The sequence below is a fragment of the Dendropsophus ebraccatus genome, chromosome 1 (assembly GCF_027789765.1).
Source record: "Dendropsophus ebraccatus isolate aDenEbr1 chromosome 1, aDenEbr1.pat, whole genome shotgun sequence".
In the NCBI taxonomy this organism is placed as follows: Eukaryota; Metazoa; Chordata; class Amphibia; order Anura; family Hylidae; genus Dendropsophus; species Dendropsophus ebraccatus.
In genome coordinates this window covers 49,439,645-49,465,067 of record NC_091454.1, presented here as the reverse complement: position 1 = coordinate 49,465,067, position 25,423 = coordinate 49,439,645, and the positions used below count along the sequence as shown (strand labels likewise).

General features: G+C 39.3%; 1 protein-coding gene across 1 annotated transcript in view; it reads right to left on the bottom strand.

Annotated features, from left to right (window-relative positions):
• SLIT3 (slit guidance ligand 3) overlaps positions 1-25,423 on the bottom strand; it is a 413,110-nt gene that overhangs the window by 91,377 nt on the left and 296,310 nt on the right. Inside the window, exons 11-14 of the mRNA XM_069970656.1 lie at positions 19,805-19,876; positions 15,264-15,335; positions 10,568-10,711; positions 8,509-8,672 (exon numbers count right to left, since the gene is read on the bottom strand). Of these exons, the coding sequence (XP_069826757.1) occupies positions 8,509-8,672; positions 10,568-10,711; positions 15,264-15,335; positions 19,805-19,876 (452 nt within the window). The remainder of the gene's footprint in view (positions 1-8,508; positions 8,673-10,567; positions 10,712-15,263; positions 15,336-19,804; positions 19,877-25,423) is intronic.

Here is a 25,423-nt window from a genome sequence, read left to right as displayed (position 1 = left end):
AATAATTAAATCATACTCCTGTCTTTTATACTTTTGTAGCTTCCATCATATATATTAGTAAATTCACTATTCTGTGGGCTTTGGGACTTTATACTTAGTACTTCTATTATGCTTAGCTTGCTTTTTGATTGTTCTGTTGATTGGCATTCTGGAAAGTGTAGTATTTATATACACTAGAAACAGAACAAATACTATGGTGGGGTGAGACTGACCACAAGCTGGTCGTGTATATAGTACATTCACACTTGCCACTATTCCCATTTGAACAATTTGCCCCCAAAAACTGCACTTTTGATCATGATGACATTTTTGTTAAAACTGCTGTGTGATGTATCGGGTGTGGTTTTAATAAGATTTTCCATTTTTTTCTTCACTATACGAACAATAAAGGGAAACTAACAGTTCAGAATCTATAATAAAACTGCTCACAAGCAAAAATAGTAATATTCACATATAGTAGGAGGCTATGTTCCCACTCCAGGAAAATAGCGGGGAAAGTGGATCCAGCAGGTTCGAAGTAATATACATTATTCCTTTTATTTATTTATTTCCATAAAAAACAATAGGGGAGGTAATGAAGACTGTCTTGTTGTGTAAGATTGTGTAAACAGTCTAGGATTTTTGACTAATGCTGATTGAAAATGCTACACATGTAGGTTTAGTCTACATTTGCACTATGTTTTAGTTGGCTTACATTTAGTTGGCAATGTTTTGGTGCAATCACATACAATCAGAAGGGGAACTATGTCAATTATGTAACTTGCCCTAACCCAAACAGAACCGAGTTAGTCAATGCAGAATTAGTAAGTGCGTCATCTGGTATTATATTCCGTAATATATAGATGCAAAGTGTGTTTACTAAGTCTTACTAACTCAATGCTCAAACAATAATAGTTAATGAGATATATATATATATATATATATATATATATATATATATATATAGCTCTGCTTCATCTGTATTGTCCCTTTTATTTAATGTTGTTGATTGGGAAAAATGACAACTTAAAAGGTGTACTCTGGCCAAATAGAAAAAAACAGGGAGGGCAACAGGTGGTGGGAACATAATGAAGTGATACTTACCCATCCTGGTGCCCCTGCAGTCACATCGCCACCACTCACTGTCCCGCCTCAGTCACTGATTGGCTGAGCAGGCATTTTTGAGAGGGGACATGACTTTACAGGGCTTGATACAGGAGACCGGTGGGGGATGGTGAGTGATGATGTTGCACTGCGGGGGCCTGGGTACAGGTCATTATAATTTCATTATTATGTTCCGACAAACCCCTGCCCTCCCTGGATTTTTACGTTTGCCTAGACTACGTCTTATCTTAAAAGGAACCTGTCACCAAGACGATGCTATCTAATCTATCACCATGATGTTATAGAGCAGGAAGAACTGAGCAGATTGATATATATCTTTGTGGGAACAGATTCAGTATAACTTGTAACATGTTGCTTGAAATCCCTGATGATCTGGTGTTAAGGAGTCCTGTGGATAGTGTCACTCAATGGACTGGACTCTTTAGCATCTAAACATCAGAGATTTCAACCAATAAATTTAAATTTATATCTTTTCCCATAAAGATATATATATATATCAATCTGCTCATTTCCTTCTGCTTTAAAACATGATGCTGATAACTTAGGTAGCATTTTCAAGGTGAAGGGGTCCCTTTAAAATAGGACTGATAATGAACACAAATATGAGCAAGCAAGCTTTTCAGCTATGAAATCAAGACAACACAACTCAGATATTATTTTATATTTGTATCACTTTGTATTTTTCAGTTAAATTACTCCTTAAATCAAATAGAAATATTTTTAGAGGTTATAATAAAATGTTTTTATTATAATTTACGTCCTCTTAAAATGCATTTCTCACCTTTTAAAAGTAGAAGAATCCCAGCATGCCATGCGGCAGGAAAGTATGTGGCCTTCCATGGTGCTTGACAGAACCATGTTCAGTTTGTATTGTTCTACCACATGGTTAGATCAAGCACAAAGGAAAACCTCATTAAGAGTCATAGCCAGTGTTAAGCAGCACTAGAGAGAGAAAGATGTGAAGAGAAGCATGGAAGAGTACAAGCTGTAGACCTAAGACAGCTGACCCCTTCCGCTATAAAGAAACAGCTCCTATGGATCATCATTTAGGAAACAGCCTGGTTGTGGATCTGTTAGTTGTAGATGCAGTGGAGTAATACTGTCAGTATACAAATTTGCTTTTGCTGGACATGTAAGCCTTAAAAATAAAATGATATATCGTCACAAACAAAAATAACATTCAAGCCTTGTATTCTGTACATTTGACACATATTATACTTAACGCGAATATTCACCTATGAACAGACCTAAAAATTATTACAGTAAAAAATCTCCCATCTGCCACCTCTTTGAGAAGACCATGCCCTTATCTAGGTACAAGAAGGAAAACTCATGGAATTCTGGGAATTACAGGATCCACAGAAATGTTGATAATAAGCAAACCATATACAATGAAAACAAAATATTCCAAATAATTCCATTTATTCAGAATCACATATGCGCGCCTCGCACAAGAATATATGCCTTGACGTGCTATCGATGAGGTTAATAATGGTTATTTGAGGAATGTTGTGGCATGCTGACTGCTTCTTTCGCAATTGCTGACCATTGACATCCCAGATGGAAACAAGCCCAGGAAAGCTGCAGGCCATGGTGGCACATTTAGGCCACGCATGCTGCTTACAGTAGTACAACGGTATTGTTGTGCTGAAAAATGGTTCCTGGGGCACTTCAGAGAAATGGCTGTACAACCGGCTTCACAAACAATTCAGTGTGTCACATTGATCTGTTAGTGTATATAGAAGGAAAACTAGAGGGGTCCAGCAGCTGTAAGTTATGGCAAACCACACATCATAATCCTGGAAGTTGGACTAGTGTGACATTTCTTTGTTAAGGTATATTTATGATGTTGCCTACGTGGTACCCAGGCCAATCTCCGGCTATCATTGTGTCTGAGAAAAAAGTGGGACTCATCACTGAAGAGGATAGACCTCCATTCTAGCCTACACTGCGGTCTTGCTGTGCACCATAATAGCCTTTGAGAGTGGTAGCATGAGGTCAACAGAACTGGACATCTGGCTTATAGCTTAGTGTTGTGCAAGTGCCTGCTGATGTGTGTGCAGAGACTGTTCAATTGCCTAGGATTGGCATATGACATCTAATTTCACTGGCAGTACAGAATTGGTCACTATGTGCCATTCCTCTAATCTGATGATTCGTCCATACAGAGGTTCTCCTTAGTGCATCTCTTGATGTCATTCTAGTTCATTTTTACTCCTCAATGCTGACACCTTGGCCTATCTGCTGGAGTCATAAACCAAGGTCTCTCAATTCGATCATTCTGTTCTTCTCAGATTGCAACAAGTGACGATAACAGGCCTTATCACAGAAGGCAACAAACAATCAGACTGTATTTGCCCGATCTGAATTCTAAGCTTGCATGTACAGTAGCTAAAGAAGTGTGCTGCCAATCTTGAAGCCCGTACCATATGTCACAGTTCAAAGTTAGGTGCTTAAAAAGCAGTTCATACTAATAGTGGTCTTCTCAAAGAGGTTTCACTGTATTTTTTAAAATGTATCTCTATAAAATGGTTAGAGCTTGGTACAGTAAATAGCAAGCTTAGTAAATCCCCTGTCCTGATCCCCTATACGTATGTTCCTCCCAACAGTGCCCATCTGAGGCTGAGCAGCGCTTCCTACTTTCATCTTGCCATGGTAGCATCTGCTCAGCCAATCACTGGACGAAGAAAGTCATTGCTATGGCCCATAATTGGCTGACCAAAATCAAAGCAGGAAGCGCTGCTTAGCTAGTACCAGGCAGTCGGGATAGATGGAGTAAAGAATCAGGGCAGGTAAGTTTTATTTTTTATTTTTTATGCCAGCCTGAGCCCTTACAGAAAAAATTTGTGAGCCAGGCAACCCATTTATTGCATTAGATTCAATAATAAAACAGAATGCAGTGAGCTTTAATGTTCCTCTTACAGCGGCCATGAGATGTAGATCAGTTAATCAGAACTCCAATTGTTAAATATGTTAATAATACATGAATGAGTGCAGAATGTGGGGCCACGGCGTTACCAGACATACACTTGCTCGAGGCTATCTTCCCACATCTTTTTAGGTGAAAAAATGGCTGTTGTTTAATAATAATGGCCGCTAATAATGATCATAATCTCTATGAATGAATAAATGAATGAATGAATGAATGAATAAATAAATAAATAAATAAATAATTTATTATTATTATACATTATTTCACCCACAAGATGTAGTGGGAACATAGCCTAAAGCATAAATGACAGTTTGTAATTGATATGGTTTAAAACTTTTGGTGCACTCAATGGTTGTTTGAAGCATAATCTATTTTAAGACATGGATTTACTGGTTTTATTAATGTAAAGCTTAATACCTTGTAAAATAAAAGGTAAACTTAGCATGCTTCAATTCGTCAGAGTTTTGTGAGACCGCTGCTTTATGCCACAGAAACTGTGTGGTGTAATGGACTGTTCACACAATTGCAGAAGACATTTCAATGTATCAGAGAAACTCTGTAACTGTGCGTGGAATTAATTCCAGGGTGTAATTTCAGCTACAGAATATAAATAATGAGCATCTCTCCTTACAGATTTCAAGCAGCTGGATGCTAACCTGTAAAGTATTGCTAAACAGTGGACATTATTAGCTGACTCGGAAGAACAGGCCATTGTGCTATCAGCCCTGATCATAAGAATAAGCAGAAAATGTAAAAAAAGGTGATTCCACTGCTGATCGTGACACTAAAGAATCTATAAAAATCCCCAAATGTCTTATACCGACTGCTTTCTTATTCTGGTTTCAGATGGTATTTTCTTTATTTTAAGACGGACCACCTTTTCATTGCAGATAACAGTGGTTCATATGCTGCTACTTTATAGGTAGACTACACCCTGACACACCTTTATTTCTCCATTAATATACAGTGATACCTTGGTTTAAGAGTAACTTGGTTTAAGAGCGTTTTGATTTAGGAGCTCACAGTTTTTCCAAATTGTGACTTGGTTTAAGAGCATTGCTTTGGTTTAAGAGTTCCCTGTTCTGGGTGGGAGCGCGAGTGGAGGAGGGGCATGGTCTGCTTAGCATGGTCTACAGCACTGTACTCTGACCCAGGAAGTCTCCCTCACCTTCGAAATCATGGCAGATCAACTTCAGGCTGGGGCTTACATCAGGGGACAGGACTGTGGAGGTAATCTCTTCATAGCTGTAACCCCTCTCTCCCCGGACAGAGAGTGCTTCTATACTGTACCCACATCTGTACTGCTCATTCCTTCATGCTCCCTGCAGTCTCTGTCAGTCCTTGTGTTTCCTATCCTGTCCATTTGGATTACAAGCATGGTCCCGGAACGAATTATGCTCGTAATCCAAGGCACCACTGTATGTATATATATATATATCACATGCTGTATTTATTTAGCTACATCATGCTGAAGACCTTAATACATATGGTGAACAACACGAGAATACTCTAACCTGCTGTAATGTTCCCATAGAGTAGGGGATGCTGAGAGCGGAAGGTAGTCTTGTAGTGTTTAGGTTCTGGGATCAAATGTCACTAAGAACACCATCTGCAAAGAGTTTGTATGTTCTCTCCGTGTTTTTGTGGGTTTCCTCCCGCACCCAAAACATACAGATAGGTGAATTTAGATTGTGAGTCCTTATGGGGACAGGAACCAAAACTGACAAACTATGTAAAGTGCTGTGGAATCAGTTGGCGCTATACAAATAAAAACATTATTATTATTATTATTATCATCATTATTATTTAGCTGAATTAATTAGCAAATTAGATGGTTTGGTGCAGAGACATCACCAACTACTATATGACTCCAGTGCTGTACACTGTAAAAAAAACCCCAAAAAAACCTGTACACAGTTTCATTGTTGACATACCATACCGTCACAATGTCTTGCCTTCAAAGAACCAGCGTCAATTTCCGCCACCCTCAATGAGCAAGTTAGTTAAAGCCGTTAACTGCACAGTATAATGAAACCTGATTAACTCTGTTCCTATTCAATGATCTAGCATCTTTCATTAAATGTGTTTGTGTACGCAGTGTTCTCACACACATAGAAGGTGTGATGGGATTTACCTTGCTGTTCTACTTTCGGGATAATGATGTCTATGACACGGAGTGCAGTATCCTCATACCACTCACTATCTCCTCATACCATTCTACACTTCAGGTATCATTTACCAAGCAAAGCCTCGGAAGATACACATCACATCAACCTTACTCATAGCAGAACAATAGTGTTTATGTCCAACTGTGCTAGGCTTGAAATATCCACGCTACATTAATTTTTTTCTTATATTTTTGCTTATATTACACTACATATTGGCACAGAGGAGTTTGTTCCTCCAGCGTTTAAATGACCTTTAACAACACAATGTAATAGTCAAAACTAAATACCCGTGACAAGTATGATACCAGATGTGTCTAGTATTGTTACATGAAAGTCCATACACTACATGTAAGAAACTCATTGTGACCCCTGTTGGCAATGTATGTTGTCAGTGTAAAAGTTCAGAAGCTTGCTCTATACCTGATAAAGTAGGCTTATATGTGCTGATTTTCAGACTGTGTTTTCAACAAGGGAGAAGCCATTGTTAATAAACATGCTGGTGCATTGATTTTCATTGTTTTGGCTCGAAGGCAAAAATGGCTTTCGGAAGCAATTACTGAAGATATGTGCTTAGTACAGGTGGGATGGGAGTCGAGTGTTCATTCCGTATCACAAACATTTATTTAAGCGGATTCAATAAACAGTAGTCTAGGGTCCACAATAAGACAGATAAAACAGGAGTGCATTGTTTTCAAAGGAAAGGCTCCCCATCTTAAAAGCTATGTAGCTATCACTATGTAATAAAATGTACTGCAATTAAATCTTAACTGTATACGTGTATATTGCTGCCCTGTCATAAATATTTTCTCAGCTAGCCAAATGTTTAAATGTTCAAGTAAAAAAAAAAAATGCAATAGGATTATCTATGTCATGACAACCTTACTTCTTATGAAGGTATGGGTATATGCTTTAAATAACTGTCAGCAAGGCAAGTGTAATAAATGTGATCAATGTCCAAACATCTGCTGAAATACACACACATTTAAAATATACTGTACACACTGAAAGATGGCCACATTGATATCATGGCTTCACTCTAAATGGTGTGATCAGAGCCTTACTGCCTTAACCACTGTGTACATTAAGGCTATGTTCACACTACGTAAAACTATGGCCGTAGTCCTAGTTTTACGGTGTGTGACATAGCTTTATGTTGAATTGGATCCCGGCCGGAGCGTACACACATCGTACACGCTCCGGCCAGGATCCCATGTGGCGCCAGTGAATTCCGGCCGCAGAAAGACCTGTCAGTGTACACAGTGAAGCGAGCGGCTCTGGCCACTCTATTCACTGTGGGCTATGGGAAGCTCTGATGCAGATGCGTGCTGATGCGCCCGCATCAGAGCTTCGCGGCCGGACGGATTATCCGGCCGCGATGATCCGGGCACGAGACCAGCCGTTCTATAAACAGTTTTTATCTTTTGATATGAGAAGAATAAAGACACAGTAAATGGATTGGTGAGTGCCCTCCTCTATTTCTTTCAATTGCGTTGTACACTGTATTCTTGGGTCAAGAATTAAGGAGCATTCCTGGGCGCCTGTTCATTTGAATATCCTCAAGTGAACTGTGTATGTTCCTTCTATCCCTTTTCCTAGTGTCATATGCATGCCCATTGTGCCAATCGCTCTTTGCACTGGCTATATCTTAATTGCACATATATTGTATTAGTAAATGAGAATTTAGAACTTTAGAGAGTTATTGGCAGTGTTCTTTTTAGTCGTGGTGACCATTTATTTTACAAATGTGACAACAGGAAGTTACTGAAAGAGTAGTAAATGCCTGGAGCAAACTTCCAGCAGATGTGGTTGGTAAATCTATGATAACAAAATATAAACCTGCCTGGGATAAACATATATCTATCCAAAGATAATAAGAATGGAAATACTAAAGGGCAGATTAGATTTTTAGATTTTCTGCTGACAACCTTCTATGTTTCTATGATCACTTTGCTCATAATAGATTCCATAATACTCAGCATCTGCCCACCATCTGATCACCCTAAAAGTCTAAATTACTTTAGTGCAATTAGGTAATATACCTGAAAAGACTGAATATATGTTCACAAAGTTAGAAAATAAGGTTACAAATGAAAAAAGAAGCTATTTTCCTACTTATTCTTTTCTTTTTTAAAACTTATCAGTATAATTGATTTTGTGGAAGCCCTAACCAAATTTGCCAAATGTAATTGAAAAAGCTGCTCAGTAATATCCATTACAGAAAACACTGTTTCTGCTGATTTGATTAGGAGCCTATCTGGAAACGCTCATATCTTAGTAGAAGAGGCAGGCCTGTAAATTAATTACCTGTACAACGGAACTTCTTGCTCTTGATCTGGCTGATGCGCTTGTTGGCCAGGCGGCGTGGGCTGGTGCATCGGGCGCCGCTGGTTTCTATTGGATTATCTTGCAGGTAATCGGCTAGCCACTTCAAATGGCAGTCACACACGAATGGGTTCTGTGCTAAATGTCTAGTAATGGAACAGGAAGTTTAATCAGAAGTGACCGCCTCATGCTTTCATGAAGATATATATTATCTATCATAATGGACCTTCAAAATATTTAATATTTGAGACCATACATTATTTGTTATAAGTGAAGGTGCAAAATTAAGACTAAAATCTCATATAATGATTTATTTTCTCATCACTGATCTAAAAATAAGTCTTAAATAATACTATAAATAAATAACAAGTGCTATTTAAGGTAAACTGTCACCAGGAAATCACTATGAAACTGTTTTATTGTGGTGGTAGCAGAAGTCAGAAAGGCGTGGCATGGGCACTGAAGTGCCCCAGGCTGTAGCGCCTCTCCCCCAACTCACTTTTACTGCCCTCACCATCTATTATAGACAGACAGGGCTTCCTAAGGCGCTGCTCATCCTGATTGTGACAGTGATCCAGTGAAGTTGGCAAGCACCACTATCCAGATAAATGACACCTGCACAGGATTTCAGCAGAGCTTTGAGAACCCTGCTTGTCAATCAAAGATGGAGGGGCGGAGAAAGATCATCCAGTTCCCAGACTACGTAATTTTGACTCTCACAGGGCCTGACAAAAGCATTGTTTAAATTATTGCAGCAAGTAAAAGTACCATTCCCACTTTGCTACCATCTGCGCTACTACCCTGCCAACACCATTTTATAGTGATTTCCCTGGTGACAGCTTACCTAAATATACAACAAAATAAAAACAGCGTACATCTCAGAAGCAGTGGTGGAGCTACCATAGAGGCAGGGTAGGCAGTTGCTATGGGGCCCGTGGGGTCCTTAAGGTTAAATACAGTGGACTGACAGAGCAAGCAGCCATTTCCTCTCTGCTCTGCCAGTCACTTTTGTAGCTGCAGGCAGGATCCTGCCTCTGGTCACAAGAGATTTTAGTTTTTGGCCACATATATATGCTGTACTTTGTGTTGGAGTAGGGGAGGGGGGCCCTGTACAGTTTTTTTGCTTTGGGGCCGCATGAATCCTAGCTACGCCCCTGCTCAGAAGGCTTATGATGTCACATAGCTGCACAATGTAAGCAAAACATCAGTGACATCATACAGCTATTGGACATTGCATGATGATGATCTGCCCCTTCTATATCTGTGAAGGCTTGAAACTTGGAATGGAGGGAGGGAAGTGAGTGCCCATTGCAGAAGGTTTCAGCCATCTTCTGCTTCCCAGACAACCCCTTTAATAACTCAGTTTTATTGTTTTACCTCACACACACACCAATGCTCCCAGCTCCCAATGCTCAATGAACTACAGTACAGCTCCGTTTACTTAAATGTAGTTGTGTTGCTGTTCTCTCTATAGTGGGGTGGCCAGGAACATTGCTTTGCAGGACAAAAGCTGGAGGGACCTTTTGCTGTTTACTAGCACCAGATAGGAAGCATGCAAGAAATCGGGGCTCTGCCAAAAGTTGTTCTCCCATCAATTGTTCTCTCTTTAATGGAGTGTTCCAAAGAACTTTGTGTTTTGGCACTTAATCTTCTAAAACATACAAATAGGACATTGCTGGAAGCATTTGGTGAATGAAGTTGATGTATAAAAATAAACTTTTTGCAATACTTTCCTCAGGAACAAATTGAATTTATCATCGGTGCAGCCTTGATCAGTACACTAGAAATAGGTTAATACACAATGGATGGTATTGAAAGCTATTTTATTGTTATTTGCCTCTAAAGAAAGTGTATTTCTTAGGAAATAAGTAAAAAGTTCCAAATATGTAGGGGGATATACAAAAGCACCTCAATATTTAAAGAACCTGCATACTCCATCCTATTAAAGTCCTTTAAGTTGAAGTACAGTAGAGTTCATGTATAAAAATAGAAGATTTTAAAACTTTAATAGAATAAACAGTTGTGATTTGTATATACTCACAGGGTTTGAATTGATTTTAGAGGTGCAAATAGACCCTTGCTGATCGTCTGGAGTTTGTTGTCATACAGGGAGAGTAAATTTAAACTTTGGAGATCCTGAAATGTGTTTACCCGCAGGCAGTTGATTTTGTTAGCATTCAATAGTCTGAAAAGTAAAGGGGAAAAAAATCATATTGTAAACCTGCTTATATAATAAACTAGGCCACAAGACAAAAGGAAAGATAACCTGGCTAATAACATTCAACCAAATACATTTCAATGTGATAGTCTCCGTAAACCACTTGTCTTGCTCTGTGCTAATCTTGGATCGGTTCTCTACCATACTGCCAACATGTCACAAAAATGAGGGATTCAAGGCACTATAATTTGAATGAATTAATAATTTAAATGAATGCATCCGGGATCTATTTAAACTCTTTTAGCGAGTTCACCATGACACCTTCTTATGGCAGAGATTTCCATAATCTCACTGCTCTTACTGTAGCGAATCCCTGTGTTCTGTGTTGGTACAGAACAATGTTCCTCGAGATTTAAAGGATGCCTCTATATATAATTTAGTGTATACATGGATAGTTATTAGTTATTAAGGGACTCCTCAGCTGTCTTTTTTCTAAACTAAATAACCCTAATTTTGATATTTTTTGGTACAATAGTTAACCCATTCTATTTATGTATTATTTGCCCACCTGTGTACCGACTACAAGGCTCTGCAAGCCTTTCTTGTATACTGGTGCCCAATACTGTTCAAAATATTCAATGTATGGTATGACTTGTGATTTGTAAAGTGGTAAAACTATGTATATCTATGCCCCTTCTAATGCACGTCATGATCCTATGGTGACTTAGCACCAAAGTTCCTTACCATGTCAGAGCATGATCAGGGCCGAACAGTCGTTGTTTATACAGTATGTGAACATAGCCTCACATAGTTTTCCTATTTATTAACTAATCCCAGCATCAATTTTTTTATTCCTAGTTAAGTTCAGTTTAGTCAAACCAATAAGCTGTGGGCAAAACACTGCAAAAATGTGAAGTACACCAAGAAATTTCTATACTTTGTCCCAAATGGAATAATCATCAAAATCCTATTTTCAGGTGTAATTTCACTTAGAATATGAAGCCATATTTTCATCTCGAATGCTGCAGCCTTTCAATACCACTATTACTACAATATTCTCCTTCAGAATGGGAAAGTGTTTTACATTCATTTACCCGATTTGTGCATTAGTTTATTCTTCAAAACCAATTTTCTAAGAAGTGATTTGAGCTCGCAATCTATGGTTTTAGTTTGGCACAATAATAAAAGCTGGCTTAGTCATTTAATCTTTTATCAAACATAAGTTATTCCCCTTTAGTCAACCAAAGAATAATGCTCTTTATATTAACTATTCCACAAAATAAAAGATACTGAAAAAAACTAGCAGGGATTGGAGGCCTAGTCACATAGCATGTACTTTACTACATTATACTTAAGAATTTCATTTATCCTATTATCCAAGGGGCTCACAGCGTTGCCTCTTCTACAGGCTTCACAATGGCCATAGATAATATCATTAAAAATCCTTCTATCCCTAAAGACAGGGCAGAATACATTTTTATAATGCACGACACACAGATACTGTACCTAAATATATGTGGTTTGGGAAATTATCCCCCCCCCCATCTAGCAATGTTTACAAGTTTATAATAAAGTAGATGTTACATGCTCTTACTTAAACTTTTAATAATCTGTACCTAAAATTTAGTGTTTGAAAATAATATTTCCTCCGATGAACTTATTTTTTTTAATCTTTAGTGGACTAAAAGGGGTACTCCGACGGGGGGGCATTTTTTTCCTGGGACCGGGGATGAGGTGGCTGAGGGAAACGAAGTCCACTCACCTCCCTGGTTCCAGCGGCGGGTCCCGCATCGCGGCACTCTGGTCCCCGGTTCCTGGCCGCTTCCTGGTGTTTGAAATGGGAGACGAGACGAGACGTCTCGGGCAGGATCTGAGCGGACTTGAAACGGATCCCGCCTCCGTCACTGACTGGCTGAGCAGACCTGAGACGTCACGTCTTGGGGCCACGTCGGACACCAGGAAGCTGCCGGGCACCGGGGACCGGAGTGCCGCTATGCGGCACCCGCCGCTGGAACCGGGGAGGTGAGTGGACGACGTTTCCCTCAGCCACCTCATCCCCGGTCCCAGGAAAAAAATGCCCCCCCCCCGCCGGAGTACCCCTTTAAACCCCTGTATCGATGAAACAACATACTGGAATATTCTTTTTCCACATAATCAAGGAGTGTATTGCCGGTTAACACTTTATTCCTCCCATAGTATGAAATTTTAGGTTTAAACCCAATGTGACTAACATATTACAAGGGGGCTAAAAGCTGGGATCTATGGTGCTGTATGTTGGGTCACCCTTGAAAGTTTTCAGTTTTTCTGGGGAGCTTTTTTTTAAAGTTTATATATGATATGATTCAGCTGCCACGGCCATTCCAACAGTTTCCTGCTTGGTATGTGCCACCTCTTCCTACCTCCCATGAAATCCTCTTCATGCCTGATCAGCCAATCACTGGCCACAGCAGGGACTTGCCTCTGTTAGTGACTGGCTGATCAGGCAGTTCCTGCATGAATGGGACTTCAAATGAAGCAACAAAAAGTAGAGAGTACCAGGGATAAGGGGTCTTCCAAACCGCAGCAGCAGCAAAGGATCAGAGTTAGTGTAGTTTATTTTTATAGTACCTGAAAAAAATCAATTTAACTAGTTTATGATGTCATGTATGTGTAAGCTTCCAGTTTCAGGAAAGTTCCCAAAATCTGAAAAATAATAATAACCTTCTTTGTTGAACTCCTGTGTTCATAAGGCTAAGGCTGGGTTCACACATAGTATTTTGGTTAGTATTGTGCGCCGTATTTTTAGCAAACACCAAGAGAGGAAATGACACAGAAATACTATAATGGAAAAATCTGCCTTTCTCTGTGTTTCGGACCCACTCCTAGTTTTTAACTAAAATACTGATCTAGAACCTGTGTGTGAACCCAGTCTAATAAAAGACTGCAAATAGCAACACCATAATGTTACAGGTTTAGCATAACTCTTGGCCTACATGTTAGTTTAGTAGAGTATGTAGAGGCTGCGGGAAACACCTGATGCCATTTATCCCAAAAACTTTCTAACCCATATTTGCCTCGATATTATTGCATCAGGCGCCAAGCAGTCACTACAGACTACAGACTAAATTTTTAGAGGTAGATTAGCTCATAAAAAACAATATCCTGAATCTATAATAGTTATTCTAATCAATGGCTTCCTATCAGTAAGACTCCCACTATGAACAAATCTAATCTGTAATGTTAGGAAGACTCAATTAACTGTAATCTGTGCGTGCAACTTTCCAGTGTTTACCAGCAAGTCAACAACAAAAGAGCCTAAGCTATTTACATCCCTAACATCTGGTCACTTCTTCTTTATATATGTTGTGGGAAGGAGAAGTTGACGTTGGGGATTCAGGATTGTGAACAAAATCAAATGTCATTACAGACATTAAGAGCTCCATTTCATTACACAAGTCAATCACAACTCTCTGACCTTGTCAATGACATATGCAGAGGGAACATTTTGTAATCATCCAGCGAGATCTCGCACAGTGGGAGATAATATCTGCCGTTTACAGATAGAATGGTTTGTCATTAAACAGAACATAGGTCACATAAAAGTGTTTGTGTAGACATAAATAAAACAGCCGCAGCATTTTATATCATACACACAGCCATTTTAATTCTAATGGGCATAAGGAAGTCATTGGTCCGCACAAAGCATGTAATAAACACTTAAGAAAAAGAACAAAAAAACAGGTACCATTGTAAATGCTAAGCTTATTATTCATGATTCCATTACATACAACTAGGGATGGTCGCAACCTGCCGAGGTTCAGGTTCGTATGAACCCGGATTCCCGGCAATGATTGCCGCTGAAAACTGGGTGCAGAGGGTGGATACAGGGGGAGGACTGCCTGGAAAACCAAGATACAGCCATATCCACCCTCTGCACAGAGGTTTAAGACAGCAGGAATCATTGCCGAGAGTCAGGGTTCGTACAAACCTGAACCTCGGCACGTTTGGACCATCCCTAGTTGTATGTAATGAAGTCATGAATAATAAGCTTAGCATTTACAATGTTCGGACCATCCCTACATACAACCCATTCAACAATTGTACCATAAAAGACTGCACATGTGAAATATATTTGGGGGAGCTTTATCAAACTGGTGTAAAGTAGAATTGTCTTAGTTGCCCCTAGCAACCAATCAGATTCCACTTTTCATTCCTCACAATTAAAAAAAAATGAAAAGGTGGAATCTGATTGGTTGCTAGGGGCAACTAAGATAATTCTACTTTACACCAGTTTGATACATCTCCCCCATTGTCTTTATATACGGTAATTCTAGATACATTCAATACCAGATGACCTGAGGAATCTTAGACCCGCCTAACTCTTGTAAAAAGGCCTTTTCTCAACATACAATCTTGTAGCAGGCACCAATGTGTAAGAGATTTATTACTTCAGCATTGATATATTCAGCCCTCTGTAAGATAAGATCAATAGTTTCCTTTTCTCCTGTAGTTCAGCTTTAAATGGCTATGAATTCCATAAACCTGCTGCTGTAGAAGCGTAAAACTAAATAAAATGATGTAGAATCATAACAACACTCACAACAACTGAAGAGATACAAGGCCATCAAAAAGTCCTTTGGGGATTTCTGTGATCTTATTTCCATACAGCACTCTGTAACATAAAACATAAGTGTTAGGCAACGTATGTTTTTCTTCTGATCATTTTCCTTAGTTCAGTATCAGAATTTCTATTGATTTTTTTGTAACGGTGCTTCAGATCCGTGGTGAGACAAGCAACCTTTCATTTAACAAGCAATCTAAGCAAATTCAATCTAAGTCATGTTAAATGAAATCTTAGGATTCTGCTCAGTCCGATGCCGAGCTTCCAGCTTAAACAATGCAACTAATTCACAGACTTGACCCTGGTTGAATATACACCTAGCAGGGCTACAGTTATAAAATGCATCAATCTCAAGTCTCAGATGTGACCATTACACATGTATTTCTGCCTGTGATGCCCTGCAATTTTAAAAGGCTTTCACCATGCACAGCTATTGATCACAGTTACTGACAACACAGGGGTTGAAAAAGCATCTTTTTTTTTTTAACCTTTCATACTTACACACAAATGGTCGTTTTATCATGAAAAAGGCAAAAACAACATGGCGTTCATTCATTTGGCATATAGTGTAGAAATTCCTTTCTTATTCTACATTATTCTTCTCCACATTCTACATTAAAGCATTCCTCCAGTAAAAAAAATATAAACTTTGTGGTATTTTAGATCCCCAAGTACTGTATCTTTGTAAAGCCTTTTTCTTCAAAAAGCTCAGATATTTGTGCTTCAGATCTCTCCTTCAATAACAGAGGGTTGTTATCATTGACTATCATGTTATACATACAATGGAGCTGCAGTCCAGTCACTCTAACAGTTTGCTAGCTCCTCCCACTTCACTATTAGTGTACTCTTCAGGGTTTCAATCCCTGCCAAGGCTGCTGGAATCACAGGACCTTAATTACTAACAAGTTCTTTACAAGCACCTCAAGAGCTTATAAGTCCTTGTCTGAGGAAGAATTCAAGTTAGTCTATCTGTCTCATCTACTGCAGCTAACATAAGCCAGATGGAGATAAGTTTCTGCAATAATTCAACTCTCCTGCTATTTTGCCAGATTGCCAAAGAATGGACTGAATGAAGATAATAAACAACACAGTGCAATCCATTTGTACTACACTGGAATTTAGTTAACACATTGAGATTCATATCTAAGGAATTTGCACTGAATTTCAAGCGGAGTCCGTACTGCAGACCCCACTTGAAGTTCCGCCTGTCCCATAGATTGAATAGGATGTTTGATGCGCACTCCGCCGTCCACCCAAAGAATTGCCAAGTCAATTCTTTTGGTGGATGGCGGATTGCGTGTTAAACATCCTATTCAATCAATGAGACAGGCTGAACTTCAAGCGGGGTAAGCAGCATGGACTCCGCTTGAAATTCCACACAAATTCCTTAATGTGAACAGGCCCTTACAAAGTTTTCAACTGGACAAAGGTAGTTGAAATTTAACTTTCCAGTGGTTAGTAGAAGTGAGCACAACTTGAGTATGCTCAAGTCCAATCATTTGACATTTGTATACCAGTGGTTGAAAAAGTTGGATGCAGCCCAAGGGAGTCTGGGAAAACATGGATACAGCCTATGGCATGTATTAAAGCACATATCATTTGCAAGAGTTTTTTTTCCTTATATATATGTGAATTATTTTCCCCTCCAATTTTTCAATGTCTAAATCCACTTTCAATCCCAATGACTAGTGGTACCGATAATAATATTGGAAGTGAGAGCCGCTTCTTGAGAAATTCCATGACATTGTCTGCAAAGTATCTCCAAGCAGAGTTTATACTTAAATGATGTTCTCTTCAGTAAAGCGGTAAAACAGTCGCTGTCATGAACAGTGAATACTTTATAAAACCACATTTGCTGGCCAGCACGGCTGCATTCAGCTTTCATTCATGTTATGCCTATTATTGCTGCTGACCCCAGTTCACATATTTTGGATTGTCACCTCACATAAAATTACTTCCAGTAAGCTAGAAGCAGCTTCTCAAAACCCTTTACATAATGTGTGAAGAGTGACTGAAGAGCACAGTGCTCTTGAGTGCTTGACACTGTGTTCAGTAAAACTGATTTTGATCTTCTCGTTCGATCCCTTCCCAGATATTAAAACCAGATGTTCTTAAAACTCAAAGGAGAAAAGAAATCTGTTATATCATTCATCAGCTTATAAAACATATCTGTTCCTAGAAGGAACAACCCTGAGCTCGAAATTTGTCTCAACTTATTTGCAATTTGTTGCCGAATCTATCATGTCACCAAAGACAATCCTAAAATCTAATAAAGCACATAGGCAAATATGGAGAAATTCTGGTCACCCTTATATTGATTCATTGCCTTCTTTTTTGTGTTGTATAATCTGCCAGGTTTCCAGTTAATTCACATGAGGATGCAAACAGCCCTGTTCAGACCCGCATGTTGAGATGGTAGGTTCTTTCACTTGAATCAGATACCAAATCATCCATGATGTCCATTACTTATATTGTATACCTGTCTGCTCACCATTATACCTGTCAGCATCAAGTTTTTTAGTGGATGAATAAATAACAAATACAAATTAAGTTCCCACTATGGAAACAGGCCTTCATGTATCGGGGAAAGGCGGCCTTCTCTAAATATTGACGTCCACAAATAATGATTCTAATAATTATTGGCGGCCGTTAATATTAGCGGATTGCCGCCTTTTCCTGCTATGATCTCGTAGTGTAAACATAGCCATATACTGTTGTGCTCATGTGCGCTACTTTTTTTTATATATTAGCAATACACATTGGGGGACATTTATCATGGTGTTTGCGCCTAATTTTTGGTAAATGTATTTTTCACCCATTTTTGGTCTAAGTTCTATTTATGAACCAGTATTAAACAGGTGAATATGTTTAGATGCGACTTTTTTTTAATCTGCCTGTTTTAAGTGTTCACCCAAAAGTTCGTATAATCCGGGATTACTCTATGGTTATCCTCAACATAATGTCCAGTGTTATACTAGATGGGCTTAAATGCAGATACTTACCTGCCCATAAACTTTATTAAAATGTAAAGCATGTGGTATACAAAATGTAGATTTAATGACCACATGGTCACAATTTTAATGGCCGCAGTAAGTAACAAGGTAAGACCTAAATCTGTCAAACTATTTTGACCTGTCAGGAATGGATTTCTTTTGGATGGTTGACTTACTTTACTGTTAGGAAAATAAACTTCAACATGCAGAGAAATGCTCAGCATCCCCCGGTGTCAGATTGTCTGATGACTTGGAATTATAATCAAGATGTGACATTAAGTGTCTGAAATGAGGATGTTAGATTGCTCCAAATACCAGAGAGCAGAGACGAGAAAAACAGACACCAGAGCCCCAGTTGATGTACTGGCTCCAGAGAAGTCTTTAATCACCAAACAATTTCTAGGTTACTCATGTAGAAAGGACTTTAATAGGGTTATGTAGAGTTCTATTTTCAGAGTCTGCAGTCTACATGAGCAATTGCTAATTTAAGAGAGATTAGTTTGTCTTTAGTGACTTGATAGTTGTCTGCCTAACTGTGGGCCTGCTCGGGAGGCAATTTAACATCTTTATAGTTATTTCCTTGTATTGCCTTAATAATATATTGCAAGAACACCTTAGAAAACCGTTTGACATACATAAATCAGTGTGCATCCACTGGAGAGCGCTTACCCACATTATAAGATGTAATTATTTTCCTGTATTTAAGGTCATTTCAGCACAGTAGCATTTCTATATGATTTAAAAAAAAATAAACAAAACAAAAACAGTCTCTTCTGTCCTTGCACAACTTTGTCAATATTCAGTTCTGAAAACTGAAGCCAAGAGTAAAGATCCAATTGTTTACCCTTAGTATGGCCAGCAATGAAGAGGTTTGATAGACTGTGAAAGCTGTAGGGAATTGGAAAAAAGGACATAATAGAATCCTCTACTATCTAAGCTCAGGTAGCTCTAAAACGGAGGTACTTTTTTTTAATGCATATTATCATCTTGTATAACTTTGTGAAGTTAGCCTCGGTCTGAGTGAAGAGACAATGCTTGTATTTAATTGGATCTTCCTCTTACAATTTTAGGCTGCGTTCACACTACGTATATTTCAGTCAGTATATGTATATTTCAGTCAGTATATTTCAGTCAGTATTGCAACCAAAACCAGGAGTGGATTAAAAACACAGAAAGGATCTGTTCACACAATGTTGAAATTGAGTGGATGGCTGCCATTTAATGGCAAATATTTGCTGTTATTTTAGAACAACGGCTGTTGTATTGAAATAATGGCCGTTATTTATGGTTATATGGCGGCCATCCACTCAATTTCACCATTGTGTGAACAGATCCTTTCTGTGTTTTTAATCCACTCCTGGTTTTGGTTGCAATACTGACTAACTATACTGACTGAAATATACTTAGTGTGAACTCAGCCCCCTACTGTATTATTCCCTTTTCTCTTTTGTTTTAATGGTTGGATATAAATTATGAAATTCAATGAAGATGAAAAGAAAAAAAACCAAACTTTGTGACGTTACTTACAGTGAAGTGAGAGATTTTAATCCGCTAAAAGCATCTGGTGCAATCTCAGATATATGGTTCTTGCTGAGGTCTCTAAAATAATTAGAATTGGATTTTATAACAATACATATAGTCTAAAAGATAAAATTATACCAACGTAAAAGCTAAGACGGCATACAAGATAAAGAATTGTGTAAAATATTTAACATTCAAGAAAATCTGTAATCTCTATTTGTTGCTAAGAGCTGCAGACAGCATTAACATATAAAATTGCCTTTTTATAAGGAGGTGGGCCAAAGCTGCTCATGTGCTAGCCTCCTCACTTTCCAGCCCCTGCTTGATTAATGTATACAGCCCAGTACATCAGTGAAGGAGGGGCTTAGAGGCGAGAGCAAATGAGGAAACTTGCCAGGCCCTGCCTCCTTGACCCTTGCTTGAGAAGTAAAAAGTAGATCTTGAAGGTTTGGCAACAGTCATCAGCTCTAGGAAAGGCAGCTTACTAGGTAGTTTATAACTCTTCCAATAATGTCTGCAGCAAAAAAATCTGACAGATTCACTTTAATGATGTATATTCAACTGTTCATATTATCACAAAATAAGTAGCTTGAAAATTTCTATCCAACATAGACCATTTTTCTTTGTGCACACTGCTCTGTCCTAAAAAAAAACAAAACTTGTAGCCAGAATTTAAAAAAACACTAGGCCTCATTTATTTAAGGAGAAGTCTGGCAAATTTTATTTTATTAAAGTATTGTATTGCCCCTCAAAAGTTATACAAATCCCCAATATACACTTATTATGGGAAATGCACATAAAGTGCTTTTTCCCTGCACTTACTACTGCATCAAGGCTTCACTTTCTGGATAACATGGTGATGTCACGACCCAACTCCCAGAGCTGTGTGGGCTGTGGCTGCTGGGGAGGATGATGGCAGAGGGATTCTCAGTGTCCACTCAGTGCCCTGTGTCCCTCATTGTCCCCCTGCCATCATCCTCTCCAACAGCCACAGGCCGCACAGCTCTGGGAGTCGGGTCGTGACATCATCATTTTATCCAGGAAGTGAAGCCTTGATGCAGAAGTAAGTGCAGGGGAAAAAACACTTTATAGGCATTTCCCGTAATAAGTGCATATTGGTAATTTATATAACTTTTTGGGTCAAGACAATACTTTAACAACATCTCCTTTAAGATGTCAACCTCTGCAACATGGAATAAGAAAATAGTATAGAATACAGAAAGTGGTCTGACACTGCCTAATATTGAAAGTCAATAGTTTGATTTCATCTTCTTATAAGGCAATACGTAGAGTTATAAAAGGTCCAGCATTACCATGCAGAGTTATCTCCATAGTACCAACAAGTTTTGAATCCCACCATTCTTAATTATAGTAATGGTTAAGATTGAAACGCATTTGTAGCAATAACTCTGCATGGTATCTGTACTTGCTCCTGGTGGCTTGCTACTAAGTGGCTGAGAATTGTGAGAAGTGAGGAGTTAAAGAAGAGTTCCTTAGGATTTTGTGGGCTTGGAGTGGCTGAATATACTGTTTGTGCAATTGTTTGGTGTGCATTGCTGTAGCAATAGTGCTAGAGCAGACAGAGTTTAAACAGGTTAAAACAGTTTTTCCCCCTGGTCTAGTATGCACCTAGGGGCGGGGTTAGTTGATCACAGGTGCTTAATTCAGGCTTCAGTACTCCCTTAGCTTGCTCCTGCTGGTTTGTTAGTAAGTGGCTGAGAAGTGTGGATTTAAACGTAGGAGTTAAAAGTTTTGGAAAGTGCTAAATTTCTTCCTTTTTCACTTTTTTTTTGCATAAATGATAATGGCTAGCGAGCTGGGAAGTTTTCTTCAATGCACAGTTTGCCATATGTATGCATGACTGGAGGAGGCGTTCCAGGGTGAATACCGCTGTGGCAAATGTGAACATGTTGCCCATATAGAAGCTCGAGTTAGAGATCTGGAGAAGCATATTACAATATTGAGTGAAATTGATAAGCTTACTAAGTAAAAAGGTAGTGGTGTAGAGATGGAGGGTGGTAAAATAAATCAGGAGAACCATACAAGTAGCTGGGTTAATGTAGTTCGAGGGATTGGAAAGGGTTCCAAGAAAAAGAAAGGCACTTCACCTACTTTATTCGCAAGCAAAATTGCAGAGTTTAGTGACTATGCAAGGACATCAGTGTCAGAAATGGCAACACTAGTGGATTCTGTTCTCCATAACAGCCGGTTGAACAGTATAACTAGTAGTTGAAGGGATGGTATTGTACAAGACAGCTAGTGGTTGTATGGGTTTCCATAATCAGGAATACGGACAGAATGATTTTCTGTCAAGACCGCCTCAACCGAATGGTTTGCTGTCAACCTGGTCCCAGGTAGAGATGATCGAACATCGGGAAATCTTAAGTTCGATCGACCCTTCTCGACCCTTCAGCATTTGATTCCTGATGCCTTTCCGTTCCGTTCTGACTGCACAAGTACTGCATGGAAAACAGGGATACAGCCTAGGTAATAGGCTGTATCCCTGTTTTCCAGGCGATACTCGGGCAGTCTCCACCTTCCCCACAGAACGGGAAGGCATAGGGAATCAAATGCTGAAGGGTCGAAAAGAGGGATCGAACCTTAGATTTCCGGATGTTCGATCATCTCTAGTCCCAGGATTCCGCATGTGGTGGAAAGGGTGGACAAATTACTTGAGGGACTGGGGATGACCCAGCTGTGGTGGTCCATGTGGGAACCAACAACAGAAAACAAATTAGATGGAGGTCCATTAAGAAGTATTCTCTGTATTATTCTTTGTATTCTCTGGAATACTGTTTGTGCCATGTGCATTGCAAGAGAGACAGCGGGAGCTTAGGGAATTAAATGCATGGCTTAAGTCATGGTGTAGGAGAGAAGGGTTTGGGTTTTTAGAGCACTGGGCTGATTTTTCATTGAGGTACAATCTGTTTTCCACAGATGCACATGAATGGAAGGGGGTCTGCTCTGCTGGGGGAGAGAATCCTAGAAAGGGTAGAAAAACTCACAGTTCAGCTAAAACCACAAAGGGGAAAGAATTTCTTAATCTATCTTCAGGATAATTTTCTGGGCCAGTTTGTGGAGCAGCCAAAAAACAAGTGATGCGCTGTTGGATCTGGTTATTTCTAACAATGCAGAGCTGGCTGGGGATGTCACTGTCCATGAACACCTGGGTAACAGGAACCACAATATAGTGACTTTTAGATCAAGTGAAAGCTGAGAATGGGTTATTTAGCTCTGTATACACAAAAGAAGAGGATGAAGGCAGGGTGGGCGTGGTCAGTGCTGAGGTAGGTGGGCCAGTCCTGCTAACATTTGTAATGTACTGAACTGGCTTACTATTGATATGTTCCAAGATAAATTAAATAAACTGAATGTAAGCAAACTTAAAGGGGAACTCCGGATAAAAAAAACTTGTTTTCTATTAAAAGTACATTAAAAATTAAATAGATGTGTCTATACAATGTATTACTGTATCTGTACAGTTCTGCCACACTGGATGCTGATAAAAATCCAGGAAGTGAAAAAAAAAAATAGCCCCTGTGCCAATTCACATTGTCTCCTGCTCCTGCTGCTATCCCCCCTAGGACACAAATCTTCCATGCCTCTGTCTCACATTGCGTCTGTTTGCTGATGATGCATACAGGGGGGAAGGGCATGATGTCACAGGAGGCTTCTCTGGATAACCCAATCCCCTGACTGATCCACCATCTCTAACCGGCCAGAAACAGCTGCTGCACTAATTTTACTGATTGTAATGGGTGGGGCTGTGATGATCACATGAGGGAAAGCATTGCATTCTGGGAAATGCTAAACCAGGAAGAACAGAAGCACAAAACAAAGCAACCCCCCCCCCCCCAAACAAATGGATTTTTGGTAGTTTCAAAACTGGGATAGACAGGTAAGTAAAGCATTATGTTTAAGTTTCAATTTTTTTTTAACCTCTACCTGGAGTTCCCCTTTAAGGGCCTGTTCTATTACACCCTTGCAATTTCTCTACCCTTGTATGAAATATTCAGTGATTCTTTGGTGACTGGTATTGTGCCAAGGGACTGGTGTAAGGCAAAAGTAGTGCCAACCTTCAAAAGGGGCTCTAGGATTTCACCAGGTAACTATAGACCCATAGACTTGTGGGGAAACGATTTGAGGGGCTTATAAGGGACTACATCCAGGAATATATAGGGGGTAATAGTATTATAAGTGATAACCAGCATGGTTTTACTAAGATAGAAGTTGTCCAACCTAATATGTTTTTATGAAGCGGTGAGTAATAGCCTGGATATGGGGCGGCTGTGGATATAGGGTACTTGGATTTTGCAAAAGCGTTTCACACTGTCCCTCATGGATGTCTAAGGGGTAAATTAAGGTCTATGGGTTTGGAAAGCTAATTTGTAACTGGATTGGGAACTGGCTTATTGATCGTACCCAGAGAGTGGCGGTCAATGATTCCTACTCCGAATGGTCCCCGGTTATAAGTTGTGTACCCCAAGTTTTGATTAACTTTTTATAACATTGAGGATGGAAATAATAGCATGTGTCTATCTTTGCAGATGACACCAAGCTTTGTAGTACAGTACAGTCTATGGAGGATGTGCAGATGTTACAGGATGACTTAGACACACTGAGTGTTTGGGCGTCCACTTGGTAAATGAGGTTCAATGTGGACAAATGTAAAGTTATGCACCTGGGTACTAATAACCCACATGCATCATATGTCCTAGGAGGAGAGTCACTGGTAAAAGAAGGATCTGGGTGTATTCTCACATAATAAAATACAGAACAGCATGCAGTGTGAATCTGCTACTTCTACGGCCAGCAGGATATTGTCATGCATTAAAACAGGCATGGACTCTCGGGACAGGGATATAATATTACCGCTTTATAAAGCTTTGGTGCAGCCTCATTTGGAGTATGCCGTCCAGTTGTGGAATCTGATTCATAGAAATGATGTACTAGAGCTGGAGAGGGTACAAAGACGGGCAACTAAACTAATAAGGGGAATGGAGCATCTCAGTTGTGAGGAGAGATTAAAAGAATTACATTTGTTTAGTCTGGGGAAGAGACGTTTAGAGGGAGATTTGATAAACTTATCTAAATATATAAATGGCCCCTACAAGATATGGGGAAAAGATGTTCCAGGTAAAACCCCCTCAAAGGACAAGTGGGCACTGCCTCCGACTGGAGAAAAAAAAGGTCAACCTTCGGAGGCGACAAGCCTTCTTTACCATGAGAACAGTGAATTGTGGAACAGTCTACCCCAGGATCTGGTCACAGTAAAAACATGAGAGGGTTTTAAAACCGGCCTAGACAAGTTCTTAGACCAAAATTACATAAATGCATATGTATAGAACCTACCCATCATCCATCCCCCTTTCCTTCTATCCATCTCCTCCTTGGTTGAACTTGATGGGGACGTGTCTTTTTTCAACCTAACTATGTAACTATGTAACTTATTGCCTTTTTAAGAAGAAGAAATAAAATTATAGACTTTATGTTTTCTACGTTGTATTCAACAATAAAACCATTAAGGATCTGTGGTGCTCTATATACCCGTCACAGAATTGTTTAATTGCATGTGAATTCATGCATGCCGGTGAGAACTCTGTTTTCCAGAGGAGGAAAATGCTT